The sequence below is a fragment of the Linepithema humile genome, chromosome 6 (assembly GCF_040581485.1).
Source record: "Linepithema humile isolate Giens D197 chromosome 6, Lhum_UNIL_v1.0, whole genome shotgun sequence".
NCBI classification, from domain to species: Eukaryota; Metazoa; Arthropoda; class Insecta; order Hymenoptera; family Formicidae; genus Linepithema; species Linepithema humile.
Window position 1 is genome coordinate 6,853,284 of NC_090133.1, and position 16,613 is coordinate 6,869,896.

At 46.6% G+C, this 16,613-nt stretch overlaps 1 protein-coding gene across 14 annotated transcripts in view; it reads right to left on the bottom strand.

Annotated features, from left to right (window-relative positions):
• LOC105678312 (protein groucho) overlaps positions 1-16,613 on the bottom strand; it is a 121,117-nt gene that overhangs the window by 41,016 nt on the left and 63,488 nt on the right. For 5 of the 14 annotated variants that reach the window (XM_067357907.1, XM_067357909.1, XM_067357914.1 and 2 more), the window contains 3 exons: positions 9,812-9,909; positions 5,913-5,976; positions 403-447 (listed from right to left, as the gene is read on the bottom strand). In XM_067357907.1, the coding sequence (XP_067214008.1) occupies positions 403-447; positions 5,913-5,976; positions 9,812-9,909 (207 nt within the window). Of the gene's footprint in view, positions 1-402; positions 448-5,912; positions 5,977-7,772; positions 7,837-9,811; positions 9,910-16,613 lie in introns of those variants that run through there. The other 9 variants (XM_067357908.1, XM_067357910.1, XM_067357915.1 and 6 more) reach the window with 5 other exon arrangements.

Genomic DNA, 16,613 nt, shown 5'->3' on the forward strand with positions numbered 1-16,613 from the left:
GTAGAAAGCTCCATCCCAAGTGCTTTCCGAAAGCACGGTAATACCGCTAGTTTCTGATAAAAATTCTGGATGCCGGATTGCGTCTTTCATTGCGCGAGGTCTTGCGCGCGCGCGCGCGAGACAACGCAGCAACCCCGGGCTGCGCTATTTGCATGTTATTACCTTGTTTACATATTTATTCAATAGCTAAGATCCCAGAGGGTCGCAAACACCCCGTAATCGGAGCTTTCTCCTCGTTCGGCCCCTTAATTTCGGATTAAATCCCGCGCGCGCAACGTGCCAACTGAGCGATTAATAAATCACCGTCAACCGACGCGGCAAGCGCGTATCGATCGCAGCGATATCGTTCCTTACTCCCGTTCTCCAGATACTTTAAATAATATAAGATATCGAGTCTCTTACCTGTTTGTGCATCTCCACGTTGAGTCCATACGACATCTCGTAATACTGCAAAAAAAGTAAATGAGACAGATTAGAACATGATCGCATGAATAACAGTATTACACGGATTAATGTAAGCGTGTAAGTGTCGTGTAGCTATACAAGATTATATGCGTTTCGTTAACGAAGCCACGACGTTCAAGCGTTAAGGTGATGCGTGCAGAAACTAGCTGCGAAACGCGGACTTCTCATGCAGAAGCTGAACTTCGTCGGAAGGTTGCTCACACGAAAACCCAATTCGCGCATTTACATCACGAGACTCTGTCATCTTCGAAAAACCGATTACATAAGCAAATCTCTCATTAATCGGAAAGCTGAAAAAAAAAAAGTTGTCGGATAAATTTACGTCACGAATGCAATGCCGCTGATACGCAGATACGCGCACCGCATATCAAAATGACAAATATTGTTTTCGCCTTTCGTTGGCAATAAAATGATTTATCATCGTTTTATTCAGCGTGTTAGTTTCGAGCGTAATGATCCGAGCGCGCGTATAACAATCAAAATTGCCGTATAAATATCACATCGGGCAAATATAAAAGCACTCCGTGTGATTAATCGAATTATCGAGTTTCGTAAACCAAGATGCTGCTTGAATCTATAATGACGGCCGCGGGAAGAGCGGCTGGGCGGAAGATCCTTTAAGAGCCTCTCCGCGATTGCAGGGTCGAGATTATATCGATCAAATGAGATTACGAGATTACGAAAAGCGGACCAAATTGAGCCGTAATGCGAGACCGCAGTCAGTCGGTCGGTAAGAGGGATAAGCGCGTCGAGAAAATGAGAAAAACGAAGACGAGGGCGAGAAAGGAGCGCGGCGCACTCTCGCCTCCTTCTTCGCCTGCGAGAGGGAGAGGAAGGGCTTGTATGTTGCGCGCGCTCACACACACACACACACACACACACACACGAAATGCATGTATGCGGGTCGACCAAAGACCGGTTCCTCGTAACATCGTTTCTACATCGTGTGTACAAGACACAGCCCGGGCTGGCTTTAACTAATTCGCTCACCGAACAGCGGTTCTCACTTCGCACGCTGAAATTTCCGATCGCGGCGAGATTCGCGACAGAATTGCGCAGTCAGAGTGTAGTTGCTGGACCTATTTCTTTCGCGCATGTATCGTTTATCGACGTGACCGCTACACGTGTTGAGAAAAAAAGCGTGTAATGACTATCGCGAAAGAGAGAAAAAGAGAAAATCACGGCAATTCGCGACTGTAACGAGCGTCTTGAATATAGTCGCCACATTATTCCCAGCGGAATCAACGAGCGTTGTGAAACGGACTTTATTGCCCGATGGTCGTAAAGCTCGCAGTATAAACCGCGTTTTAATATATCGACGCAACTACGACAGTCGGTTTAGAGTATTTTTTTTCTCTGTCGCGAATACGAGGGGAACGTAATAAACGGTGTTAGAACACAGAGACGCGATCGAAGACGATCGACCTCGCTATCGAGCGCAATGTTTTCTCACCGTTACGATTTCAGCGACACTGGTAATATTCATTTCGCAATACGGCAAAATTATCGTTAATATTTTAAACGCGGGCAAATTCGTCCGAATGGATATTTTACGAACCTGCTTCGGACAGGCCGCGATTAATTAAACTCGTTTGTTTTAATAATTCGATATTCATTCGGTGCAGTTTATCTTCGAAATTACGATTATTTTGTAAATTGTGAGCGCAACAATATATACATGCGCGAAAACGCGAATGTGGAAATTTGGCCGCGCGCACGCACTGCTTTTAAATATATAAATTAAACCGCCCATATTTTTATTACATTCGCGCTCGCGTGCATTATCAATAAATCGCGAAATGTATATTTTAATCGGCACTATTCTTGCGAAAATAATAATTTCGCTGAAAGCTTGTAACCTACGTTAACTAAATGTAATTATGTTTTCAATACATTGACTTGGCTAAAATGTCGAGTACAAATAAAAGAGAAAAATCATTAAAAATTTACCGGTGATGTTCCTGTTTTCCGTTATTACAGCTTTTTCAGGGAAAACCCGATTATAAACAGTTTTAAATCTGAAAAATAATACAGAGGAAGAAAAATAAAGTGTTTCTCGCGCATCATTTTGGCAAATTCGCGATGGAAGAAAAAGGAGGACAGTTAAGAAGCGCAGCTACACGGAGATGGTTTCGCCGTCGGAGACCGTTTCAACGAAGTAATTGGCTTTTAATTAATAGACTTCCCTTGAGGGAGAAAGACGGTCGGAAGGGAGGTCAGGATCTTAATTATCACGAGACTGGAAACGCTATACTCGCGGTCGGGACGTTTAATACGAGTGGAGAAACACTACGAATGACAGTCGAGCACGATAATGGAGTGAAGCCGCATAAGCAAGAAGCTCGATCGTAAACTAGGAATATTCACCGCGAGAGTGCATTATATTTCCGATATTTTATATACATCTCGTCGCGCGACTCGTTCTTTCCAATCGAAAATCGAGAGAATCGGGCGTTCGAGTAATATTTTTGTCCCCGATGTCTTTTCGTTTGTCGAAGATAAATCCGGTCGTCGTCTAAATCTACATCGAATACTCTCCCGTTTGAAGAGCAGTGTGTTGAGAGAAGATTCGGGCTATTATTAGCTGAAAACTCACTCCACCGGTGCTCGCCCCCTTGAGTCGTGACCGATCTGATTGCGGGAACGACTTCGGGGCGGCGCAATCTCTTTTCAATTCCCGAGCAGCCCGAACGATATCGATCGCGATCGGTATCTACCCCCGCGCGAAACGCGCCCGGGCTCGTCCTCTCTCGCGGGGAGTGAGACACCCTTATCGGGGTCTGCCATCGTCCCTCAATGGAAATCGCTCCTGTTGTGCGAGTACGCTCTTTAGGCGACGGCGACATCCGACTCGGACTGCATACGACTTGCAAATTTTGCCCTCGATGCTCGCCCCGCGCCGCGCCCGACCGTTGGACTTGATTTAATCGGGAAAAACATACTGCCGCGAGTGTATGTGTGGCGCATACTTTTATAAGTATGTGTGGATAGCTGTTTACTCGCGTATTCGCGCTGCGAAATGTTTCAATAAATCGGCGCAACGCAAAGGCATTAACTCTCTCTCTCTCTCGTTCCTGCTGCATGCATTTTCGTATCTGGCATTATTGTCGTATCTGATAGAGCCGCTTCAGAAATCGCGACCGACGAGAGTATCGCGCGGTTAGTGCAGCAATTCGCGAGCGGAAACACAAAACGAAGGACGCACTCGTGCCAATATGCCGGGATAGCCATCGCTGGAGTGCTTCGCGGCGGCGGCAGATTCCCGCTCGCGGTTCGCGCGCTCGTAAAAGTTCACGAGCACGACAATTACATGAAAGAGTCGTAAAAGGCGTAATGCCCCGTGGTCGGGGCTGAGCTGTTGCAGCGTAACGACGTCGTACCGACGGATCCCTCGACCCCGCACGAACACGACACGACTCTGCGCGCGAGACACGATGGTCGCCATCGATGACGAATCCCGCGGGGATTCGCCGACTGGCTGCCAGCACAGCTGGAAACTGCGCGTCGCGACGTCGCGGCTGTCACGCGGAAAAATTGACGGGAACCGGATACGGCGAATGGACCCGTTTATACGACCCCCGATTGTATACTCGCGGTGGATGAACACGAATGGCATTCGGGAGAGTCCGTCGTAATTCAACGGACGGAAACGACGTTGTTGCGCGGAAAGCAAATTACGGCGATTACGAGTAAGACCGCGTGACGTGACGACGCCGATGCTTTATCCGGCGCGCTCGCGCGACTTCTCCACGATGGTGGTGTGCGACGCCGAGGCACACCTACGCGGCGGGCTTGCGCCGATTGCGCCCGGAGGAATCAATGATTCGCTCGATGCGAACGGACGTGTTTAGCCGACAGGCGCGAGTAACCTGTTGCTAACGCCGACCTAAACCCGATACTACGATAAATTCTTGTTACGTCGGTAATCAATCATCAATGATAAAACGGGCGCGATAGGACGATAGCGCAATAAATATGCTTTCGTGCTCGTCGATCGAAATTTGATTAAGTGCATTCCGTGGTCTCGCTGTGTTCCGCGCCGACGTTTCGTTACCGCGCGCGCCGACGGAACAATAAGCGGCCCGCTATATCGAAACAAAAGTGGGATAAAGTATGATATGTACATTTAAACCTGTCACACACGCGCGAGTCGCGCGAAGCGGGCCGATCGATCGGCGGTTACGCGCGGAATAAAGGATCGACGCGCGGACGCGAAGATCGATCGATCGGGAGAGCGAGAGGCGCATACCTGGCGCGCGCAGGGGGGCGGCGCGCTCTCGTGCGACGTGCATAACTGCGGTACGTACGTGAGACGATCGCGCGATTAATCTTCGTGCCGGCGTGAATCGGCGGAAGTGCCACGTCCACGCGAGAGCGAGCGCCGCGCATTTTATATGAAGTTATTTGCATCGACCGCGCGGCCGGCCGCGCGCGGACTACGGCCTATAAATTATCGCCCGCCTATAATACACGCTTCGTGAGCTTTGGGCAACGAACTCCGGCCTGCAAACTTACGGTATTACTCGGCTATAGCGTTCCGAATCATGTGGTACTAGCCGCATTATCAAGATTTCTTATGTAAATTCGGAATGCTCAATTTGAATATTTTCGCGATAAACTTACAAATTTTCTAGATGTAGCTTAATCTTTTAGATTTAAATCTACGCTTTCCTATAGGCGGTACGCGATCTAACTTGGAAATTAATGCAATACCTTACACAAGGGCGCACCGAGATAAAATCTCCACAAATACAGTCCCTAGCTTTTTTCCCGGAAAATGATGGATGGAAAAATGTGGCCGCCAAGACACGTCGGGATAGCTGGCGTGAAATTAAAAGCGTTACATATGTACTCTTCGGCGACCTTCGACCCGCCGTGAAGACAGCGGGCACCTCTTCACGCTTCACGCAGCTTAATGAAGACACATACACGGCGGACGGTGTATCGCGATAACGAAGATCTACGGGCGAAAGTAAGCCGAGACTCTCGCAATGTCTACTTATACTCCCGCGGGACAAACTCGAAAAACAAAGCCGAAAGTGGAGCTACTTCGGCAAAGAAACATCGCGACATGCACGCTATGCGACTCTAAATTATCTCGCCATTATCTCTCGCGTCGTGCGAAATATTTTTTATTACAAATTTAATTTCTAAATATATATATATGTGTGTTTAAGGTTAAAATATTATTTAAAAAATTAATAGACGTATCAAAATAGCGCTTCAATATGTATACCGCAGCATTGCATAATGGCGTAAATTTAACGAGCGAATTAGATGTAGAATATTCCCTGCAATCCGAAACGACTCTCGGCTAACAAGAACGAGCGCAAAAATAAATTTCACGAGAAACTCGCGTCTTCGGACGAGAAAAAAAAAACACGCATCGTGTCGTTCGGTTCCTTTATCGCTCTGTTCGATAGGTTCTGTTAGCTTTGTGGACTCACCATGACGTAGTGGCGCTGCATCTCCGTCTTCTCCTGGGCGAGTTTCTCCAGCTCCAACTTAATACTGGACAGAACAAGCAGGAAAACGCACGTGTAAGCTAAACATTAGTAAGTGCAGGCGACATTCAAAAGCTGTGGGGACAAAATAAAGAGAAGGGAAGACCCTCTCTCACTCTCTCTCTCTCTCTCTCTCTCTCTCTCTTTCTCTCTCTCTTTCACTTTCGCATTTTACCGAGGGGGAGTCTCGCGTTTCCACTACAATAGGGAATATAACGCAGCTAAATGAGATTATCGAGTCGGCAACGAGCCGAGGGTCGTCTGATTTGGGCTCCCTGACGAATGAGACACGTGATATCGTGTGCAAAACGTGTCGTCATTCGATCGGACGACCACGTAACGAATCGTTGATCTGTCCCGTACGCGTGTTTTTACAACCTTCCGCACCGATTCGTTCCTTCCATCGCGCCTCCTCGAAACGAGGAATATTGCGGAGGGATGGTGCACAGCCAAGCCATTAAAAACACACAATTAGTGCAGCCGCAACAAACATTGATAATAATTGTTATATACTGGCCGTTATGCGTGTATTTATGTATATACGTGTATATGCGTGTTCTGTCTGTGTGAATTTTGTGTTTACCAAAGTGGACCGTGGAGAATATTGGAAGCGTCACGATCGCGAGCAAATAATTCATAAAAACGCGTTCGTTGGATTTACATCGCGTTCAATTGACAAGGCAACATGTGTAATAAATACAAACAATCGCAAACGAGTTAAGTAGTCGCCGTAAATATTGCACCGCACTCTTTTCCGTCGAGCGACAATTAATAATTTTGCGAAAGCGCACGATCGGCGGAAAATACATTCGCGCACTTAAATTGCCTCTCCCGGAAAGAAAGTTAATACGAAATCAATACGAGAATCGACGCGGTAACGCGCAGGTTCATTAAGAGTTAATCCTCGTCGCGCCGCGCGCGCTTTTCCCCGACGCGTTAAAGCGCATATTAATATTCACTTGGTCGACCGCCGTGTTACCCGACGGAGCGACATCAGAGCGGGACAAAGGCCCCCGTCCGCGGTGGCGATAACTTTTTTAACGACGACAAGCCAGCATCGTATTTTTGTTTAGCGCGGTGCTCCGGCGCGGGAAAATAATCTCGCGGTGGCGGCGGCCGACAAAACCGCTTGTACCGCGGCAAATGAATGCGTTCGTATGCCTGTAACGCTCGAGTGCGTCGCCGCACTGCTGCTGCTGCCGTCGCTGCTGCTGTTGCTGCTGCTGCTGCTGCTCCATGACTGTATACCTACGATAACGAGTGTGGGTGCGTCGTCTCTGTGATTGGTGTTTCTCTCCGTGTTCCCCGGGTATTTTCGGTCGCGCGACCGCCAACGGGCTCGGCTCGCGATGATAATTTCCCCGGGTTTTTTCTCCCGTATATAACCGCCCGTAACCCCGGAATTATACCTCCGACGGTACTTTGAAAATCCGCGCTATTTTTCCTTTAATTTCGCTCGTACGTACAATAAAGGTATTACAAAAGGCACACGTGCTGTCGTGCCATTTGGAAAATTCATCTCGGCGAAATCGCATCGGTTTCTGAATAATTTCTCTCTCTCTCTCTCTTTTAGATTCGGATAACACATAATTCTTCGGAATTTCGTGAAAATTGAAATAGCTCGACCACGACCGAGCGATATCTCTCAAATTCATTCAGCGCGACAAAAACCAATGCATTTTAATCTGGGAACAACGGAAGAGTGACTCTTATGGTTCTGTCGTACAGGTGTGTGTTGTGTGTGTGAGCGTGTGTGTGTAACGCGCTGCCCCTTTCTACGTTCTCATTCTTCTCCCGGCTTACCATCACGTAATGCCTCTGTATCTCTATTTTTTCACTGGCCAGTTTCTCGCACTCCAATTTAAGGCTGTACAAGAACAAGAACAGAACATTAATATCCACCAGCCCTCGAAATCGTCGGATTGTCCCTCCGCTCGCCGTTCTTTATCACGACATTAAGTTTATAATACCGTATATGTATCACGAAAGCGAGAAGAAAAATAAAGATCAAAAATGTAACATCTAGAAAATATTTCAACCGGCGATAACGAACGGAGTGAAAAGTGGCTTATTGATTTCGTCATCGAATCAGCGCGGAGGTACGATTCTAACATTTCATTTTCTTTAACAAACAAATTTTTGTTCTTTATTTTTTAGGTAAAAATCCAGAGGCTCCAATATCGAGAGGCAAAATCGTTTAATTAGATTCGATGAAAAGGTAGTAATTTCGCGACGCGCCGTTTAATATTCGTGAAAGGCGAATCAAGGAATGCTGTACACCGCGCGGCACAATCTCTCCTCTAAGGCGATAAATTAGCGCGGTATTAACGATCGCTCTTCGCGAGTTGCAACTCTCGTTACGCAAGCGGCAATACTCGCGCGATCGGAGAGTCGATTAATTATTTCAGATTGACGCCGCACCAACGATTTACGAGACGATTTATCGGGAATCACGTTGCGCGCTTAAACGCGCGCGCGACTACTACACGCGCGCGACCGACATAGCTGTGTTTCACGACACAAGCCGGGCGCATTTTTACTTTTCCATGATTAATATCTCAATCCGCGGAATTTATGAATGTTGCTTCTGATCATGGTGTTTCTAAACGCGTGATAAAATTTATTCGCTAGAGCATACTTGATATTACTATTTTAATTATCTTTCTTTTTATCAACATTTTATATGTACAGCTTTCATGTACAGTAAAAAGAAAATAATGAGTTTTTGCTATACGCACTACAGGCTTTGATAACGTGACGTTTATAGGTCGACAAATAAAAATATAAATTTAACAATCTTTTACAGGTTTATCATATATATAAAAAAAATTGCATAGTTCAAAATTTCAAAGTTCCGTAAATTTTGTGATCAAAACTCTTTTTACAACTGAAAAAATTCGATTATTTGAACTATTTGAAATCTTCTCAAAACTTAAAAAAAATGTTTCACAAAAAAAAATCTCTTGGTTTTTCGAGTGACATTTCCACTACTTTAAACTCTTATTGAAATCAATGGAGAACTTTAGAATTCTTCCGAGAGATTATCCGGAAATATGTTATTATTTTTTTCGAATTTTGAAAAAGTAGAGCTAATTTTACAGAGACGCGCGATGCATATTTCTGGAGGAAACACTTTTACTGTGATTAGAGAAACGCGCACCACACAGGCGCATTATCCGAATGAGGACCTTCTCCAGACTACGCGCGTACTTCGGTGTACACAGCTTCCGGTCAGACAAACAATTATCTGCCTACGTCCGCCTGTTCGTATGTTCGTCCGTGCGTTTCGCGTGTGCGCCCGTTAGGCGCGCGTTAGGCGCACGGTATTTGCACGACCACCTAATGGATACGGGCTCTGCGCCGTCTACGGACGCGAACATTTACTCCGTTCGACAAACTTGCTAACCGCTGAGTGGAATTTACATCGCGCTTAATTTACATCCGCGAGAAAATATGTATTTTCGCTGAGAGAGCGGGAATCCGATAATCTTGCTAAAAGTGTCGATGAGATCGCGTAAGCTTTGGGACAAGTTGTATCAATATCGACTTACTCGCAGCTATCGATTACTATTTTAGTAAATTAATCAAAATTGAATATGCCATCAAAAATTGTCAGGAAAAAAAATTAAAATAAAACTTACATCGATGACATAACTTTCACGAACAACGGAGACATACGTTTATGTAATCGCGTGATTCATTAATGAATTGTTGCAAATAATTTGTAATAAATCAGTCCTGTCGACTATTCTCGTTGAATAAAATGAAAATATTCCGTATGTCTTCGATTGATCGCAACTTATGAATTTATGAGTCTGTAAATATGAAGAATAGAAGTATACCTGTGGTATTGGGCTTGCAAGAAATTGAATTCCTCTTTGATACGATCGCAGGAGTCGCCGACCGAAAATTTGAACGGCTGCCCAGGCTGCGGTGGTCCCTGCAACGCAAAAACACCATTAAATGTATCAATGCGCCATACAATCCCTTAACGCCATTAAAGCCTATAATACCCCGAGATTTATTCGAAAGACTTCGTTGTTCTGTAGATAACCCGAAATCGATATATACGGAGCCAGACAAAAAAATGTTGTCGCTTACATGTACATTTCGCAATAAAAAAGCAGCGCACCGAGCGAATTAATGTTTTTCTTTTTATTTCAACGCAGTATATATTTTTCTGTTTTTCACGTCGGTTTACGACTGCCGTTACTTCTCTCATCATAATATTGGTGTTTGATAATATTTCTAAATTCGCCATCGTTTGCAAAATAAAAAACTTCCTTCATAAAAATAATCTTCGAATATTTTTGTAATATCCCAATAAACTATTTTATCATTTTTATGCATAATCATGTCTATGTAAAAATAAATCCCAATTCGGCTAATAATTTTCTTTTTACTCACTTTCGATGCATTTTGTTTCACTCATTTCGTTACAACAATTACAGTTATTAAAAAAAAGAGAGAGAGAGGGAGAGAGAAATACTACATTATTGTTTATGTTTAAGCGTAACAAATGTTGAAAATTAATGAGCAATTTTCAAAATAGAAACAGTTACTAATAATGATTTAAAACTGGTATGACATATGACAAACGCTATTCTTTAATTATATTTATACCAATTAACAATATTGCAAAGCGGCAATCTTTTTGTCGTGGAGTGTGCTGCAGTAAACGCCGCCTGACTATAGTGGCTGCTGTATCAGCGCCCACGAGAGAGCGTAAAAGCCACATTATTACCGGTAGTACCGGTGCTACCCACCTCCGTATACCTGTTGGTAATAACGTTACGAGCGTGTTATCGATCGTTTTGCACGTCGTGCCCCGCAAAACGGATACGCCACTATGGCTTCGTAAAAGCCGGAATAAGCTCCCTCTCCCTTTCTCCTTTACTCACTCTCTCTCTATCTCTCGCGCTCTCGCTCTCTCTCTCTCTCTCTCTCTCTCTCTCTCTCTCTTTCTTTGTCCTCCTTCCGCACGATCGTTCTCCCGCGATGTACGATCTAGATTCCACGGCGGCCGAAGGATGCCGGAATCGCGGTGCTTCGTGCAGGAACTCGCTAACATCGGCGATCGCGACCGCGTGTAATGAAAATCGTGCCAAAACTCGTAAAGATCAACTTTCGGCCGCATTACAACGCGCTAATGACACATACGTGACACATCGACGAGCCCATGCAACACACTGTTGGAGCGCATAATACACCGGGAATAAATATAAACGTTCGACAAACGACATGGACGTTCTCCCGTTTTATGTACGCAATCCTAATATTTTACTGAAAATTATCCGTCGTAATAATATTATATTTTATATATAATTATCTCTATATATCCTTTGCTTTTATATTTCATTAAAAAGCCAGTAATATTCTGAGAGTAATGGCACGATGCAAACATCGCATGCACCGATGTATTTTAACCGGTAGTAGCCTTGTAGCTACTCATAGCCACCGCAACGTGTTTTATTAATCTCCGCGGCTTCGAGTCGGACTTCTCCCCGACTCGCATTATCGCATGTGTATGTTCGAATTACGCCGAGGATTTGCGCGCCAGGCATGCAATATCTTTAAACGGCTCAAGCTCGGGGGATCGGTGAAGCCAGACAACATTGCGCATCTCGTTTGCTTGCTTGCTTGCTTGCTTGTTGCTGGCAGGAATACACACGCGCGCTTTCACATATACGTGCTCGTTCTACGTAAATAACTTTTTTAAATGCAACATACCTAACACGAGTAGACTCTCTTGCCTATTCGCATTAAGGAACGGAAGAGCAAAGTTAACGAGAATCGACCAACAGCTGATCGCAGCGGGAATCGCTAATCCGATTTGTACGCGACAAGTAACGACGGTCAATCCAATTAATTTATTGGCTTTCGCCTGTGGAACGGAGCAGCGGATGTCAGACGGCAATGTGCTTGACATTTCCCGGTACGGCCGGTTAACAGATCGATACGACAAGAATATCGGTCTATCGAAATACCAAAGATCGTAAACAGATTTTCACTCGATGAATCACGTCCATAATTCTTTTAAATTGCACTGACGTGGCTTACTGGCACGGAACCACATTTAGATAATAAATACAGAAATGTGAAAAATATAATATTCTCGTTATTGCAAACGTTCGCGAGCGAAATGACATCTTGTCGATATACAGAGAAAAATATTTTTTTTTCTCTCTGAAACTTGAAATATTCATCGTTTTGTGCTGAAACGAGACGAGGATAGCGAGTGATGACTTTTCGCGTCTCGCTCGCTCGCTCGCCGGAGAGAAACACCGCTGGGCAACGCGGTTAGCGTCCGTCGAAAAGCGAAGCGCGCGAATTATGTCGTTTCGACGAATAATAATGAGAGAACGTAGCCGTCGCGCACGTCAATCAGTGTCCTTTACGTGCCGCGGCCGATTTAATTATCCGATAGCCTCCTCTCCCGCGTCATCATACCATTCCCTCTCTTTCCACGCCGCACTTTTTACCCCGCGCGATCGAGAGCCATCGGCGATGGTGCACGCGTGCGCGCACCGGGTCGGTATTCAAATAGCGCGTTATCGCCCGGACAAACCCGTGAAAACGATAGCCGGCGCCGGATAACGACGAACAAGAATTGGCGTTAAAGCGCGACGATCGCGCTTTTATTGGTTTTCGAGTCTCGCGCGACATTTAATACATCACGGCAGAGATACCGGATTACCGTTTCGCAGTGTATTATCGCGAAACAGCTCAATGGAGCGCGCGCGAGGAGGCCCGCGCTCAATGAACGTTCGTTAATGCCGAGCGGCGAGCTCGACATCGTCGTCGTTTACGGTCAACATCTGTCCCTCCGACGTCCAGGGAGGAAGAGAGGAGACGACAACTCCTAACAGCGACTGAACCAATCGGTTGCGTTTGCAGCCACTCAAGTACGCTTAAGTGGCGCGTATCGCCGCGTCTAATTACGTTAGCTCCATCGATCCCGCCGCCGTCCGTCGTCCACTAGACGCCTGATTATCGGCACGTATTATCGGACAGGTTAACTGCTCTCTACGGTGTCCCCGGCTTGTGATCAAGTCCGTAACCAAACACGAGGCACGCGCAACGCTCAAGTGCCAAGAACATTTGCTCATCTCGAGGTACGCTAAACGGGCATTGTACCTGCATTAGAAACGCATCTAAAAGCGGAAGCCGCGCTGAAGCACGAAGCTTCTTTCAGGTATTCTTGCAAAATGACGCACCATAAGTAACACGCTTTAAGACGCTTGAAAAAATATTTGATCTTTCCAATTGGTAAAATTTTTACACATTTTAATTTCTCGGCTTGTCTTATTTCAAATAAAAAGTAAAACTGCAAGACAATTGTTAAAAATTCCTCTCTAATTTCTTCAATTTGAAAGAAGTAATAAAATTTCATCTTATTCCTCTTCCACTTTGACATTCGAAAGAACAAGCAGCCGCCCGTATCACTCGGAGCACCGCACTAATCAAAGAGACAGCAGTCTCGGGAGTTGGTGACCGCGCGCACTCGTCCGCTTTACTTAGAGGCTCTCGTGAGAAACTCGCTAAGCCATGGTGGGATTACGCGGAAGGACGACGCAAACAGGGAGAACGGTCGGGAAGAGCTTCGAGAGGGTCGGCGGTTTTCGCCGTACCGCAAAACCACCGACTCGTGGCGCGGATTCCAAAACCACCCGGCGACCAGAACCGACCGCGTTCGCCCTATAAGCGAACCTCTCTCTCTCGCTCTCTCCTTCTCTCTCTCTCTCTCTCTTTCTCTCTCTACCACCTTCCGTTATTCCGTAGAGAGCCACTGGTCGCGAAATATCGTCGAAACATTGCGCGCGGCGGAGAGTAGATAAACACATCTTGCGAGAGCGGCTGAAAACTTTCTGAGAATCTGTTATCGCGCGCGAAACAACAGCCATCGACGATAATGGATTTGAGTTATATAATTTTTGCAATTTCCGCAGCAAATTAGATGAAAAGCGGCACAGAAATTGATGCCGAATAAATCGGTATACAAAGCGATTGCCGGGCGAACGAGCTCGGCAAACCCGAGCGCGATCGAATACCGAAATTATGCAACGCGATAACAATTCCCTTAATATCGCCAGACAATACACCTCAAGATTTGCATGAGGTGTGGAGTGAGAATACACAAAGGAGGGGAAAGGTGAGAGAGGGAGCGAGAGAGATGGAAACGGACGTACGAGCGGTTGTATCTTATTGATCATTATGATTATTCCCCGTAGCAGACTGCGAATTCACCCCGAGACTGCGGGGCACGACCGCTATTTGCATAAGCAATGCATTTTGATTCGTAGACCCACATTGTACTCGGCGCGCACGGGGAATGACATAAATAATGCATAGAATAATGATAGCGCGCGCGGCGCGTCCCGCATCGCGCTCGCGAAAGCGAGTCTATCGCGAAACGAGACGAGACGATTCTCGCGCCCGTAATTCTTCGGTGTGCTGAAATTGCGGCGCGCCGCGGCGCATGCATTTCGTTCTACTCTCGTTAACCATTACCAATGCCGCTATATCCAGCCATTTCGCGGTGTAAGATTCGCACGGATCTTCCCGTACACGTGTCACGCGGCGAATTTCCGCGAGAATTTCGCTCCGCTCGAAAAGACGCGAAAATTTTTCATGAAAAAAAAAAACATCGAAACCAAAAGTCTCTCGATGACAAAAATAAAATTACTGACAGACCGCGAGAATATGTATTTCCGTTATGAAATTGCGACTCACGCAATTAACGTCTCGATATAATTCAGTCATTTATCTAAATTTACGGGAAGTGCGGAATAGAGTAGCGCGCACGGAACGGTCAATAAAAGCATCGTGGCAAGAGGCTATTTCAGGGGAGAAAGCGGCAACGGCGTAGGCGCCTATCTGCCGGCAGTATGTGTCCACAATACGTTCTTTTATACGCGTCAATCTGCCCGTAGGATACGGCTCACAGCGCGCGAATGGCCCACGATGACGAGCGAAGCGAGCTGAAAACACCTGACGTTATACGCGCGCGCGATTCTCCGTCCTGGTTCTGACACAGGCAGGCTGGCCGGACAGGCCGCACTCGTGCAGATCGCTCGATAAGAGGCGACCGCGGCAGTTTAACCCGCCGAGCAATTAAGGCGATACGATCGGCGCTCTCGTGAAATAACGTCACACCGGCAACGCGCTGGATACGTGAATAAGTACTACCCTCTGTCTCTTCGCGTATCTCTCTTCGTCGTCTCCATCTTTCTCTCTCTCTCTCTCTCTTAAGCTGAGTATATTTACACGAATGCTTTGCATGGGGTCTCGCGTGCACACGACGCGACAACTACGACCACGAAAGCGACGATGACGACGACGACGACGACAACCAGCTGTGCGCGCTGGAGATCGCTGCGCGGAGGACTTAACTTAATAACACGCGTACGCTGACGTTTATACACTCCGTTTCGCCGTTGGTAAATGTAACATGATCGTCCTCCATTGAGGTTGATAGCCTCTTAAATCCCGACTGCGTCGGAAATCGTTTTATACATCCTTCGACAAAAGAAAAATATACGCTGTTTCGATGAAAAAGAGACTTGGAAAATTATTGCATCCACGCGGATGCATTTGTCAGCTTGAGAGTATCTCTTTATGCTACGCGCAGTCTTTTTGAACTTGCAATAGTAGTGATTCGCAGTGGGCGTGTACAGAAGTCAAAAGGTTAAGAACCGTTGTTGTATCGTGCTTTGCGGATACTGCGTCGCGCACGCCGTAAAAAGGAATATCGGACGTGACAGGCTACGAGGTGAAACACGAGATAACAGAGAGACCGAGAGAACGGGGCAGCGTCGGGTAAAAGAAAAAAAGAGCATACGGAAAAAGGGAGGAATAAAGATTAAGCGAACAGAAGCCGCGGGCAAACAAAGGGCCGAAAGCTATGATTCGGCCGCTCCGAGTAGACCAGGTAATTACTGGTTGAGTCCTCCGAGAGACCTCGACGAGAGAGATCCGCGTCTTTTTCCACCGCGCTTCCTATCCTCGACTGGCTCTCGACCTCGTCTGGAAAGCGAGAGGGGGGAAAAAAAAGAGAAGGAGAGAAAGAGACTCGGGCGAGAGAAGAAAAACTATGACGGTAGATAAAAGCGCCACGAGAGAGAGAAAACTCCGTCGTACTGCGCGAATGAGCCGCGCGTGGTACTTTAACGGCACAAAGGGAGCTCAAATATCGGCCAACTGTCGTGGCCCGCTGCTGTCATCTCGTCCGGCTCCCCGGAACGACCGTTCGCCCTCTTCGTCTCCCATCTGTCTCCCTCCCTCTCTCTTTCTCTCTCTCTGTCCCTCGATCTCCCTTTCACCGTCTGATACGCTTGGTTGCCGATGGAAGCGAGAGCCGGTGGAAGGGAAGGGCGAGAGCCTCGACAAAAGCGAAGGCGCTACAAAAGCTCCGGCGATAATAGGAAGCACGGCGGGAGCCACCCTGGCAGTTCGGCCACCTAATCTGTTACAGTCATAAACCCCGTTCTTGCCCTCCTCGCTCCGCCTGGCCCCCTCGCCTGCCTGCCGTTCACGGTGCCGCCCTTTTTACGAGCCGCTCTACCCGAGAGCAGTTTACCCTTACGTAAAACGCTCGTCACTCTTTCTCTCTCTTTTTCCTTCCAGTTTTTTGCTGATTGATTC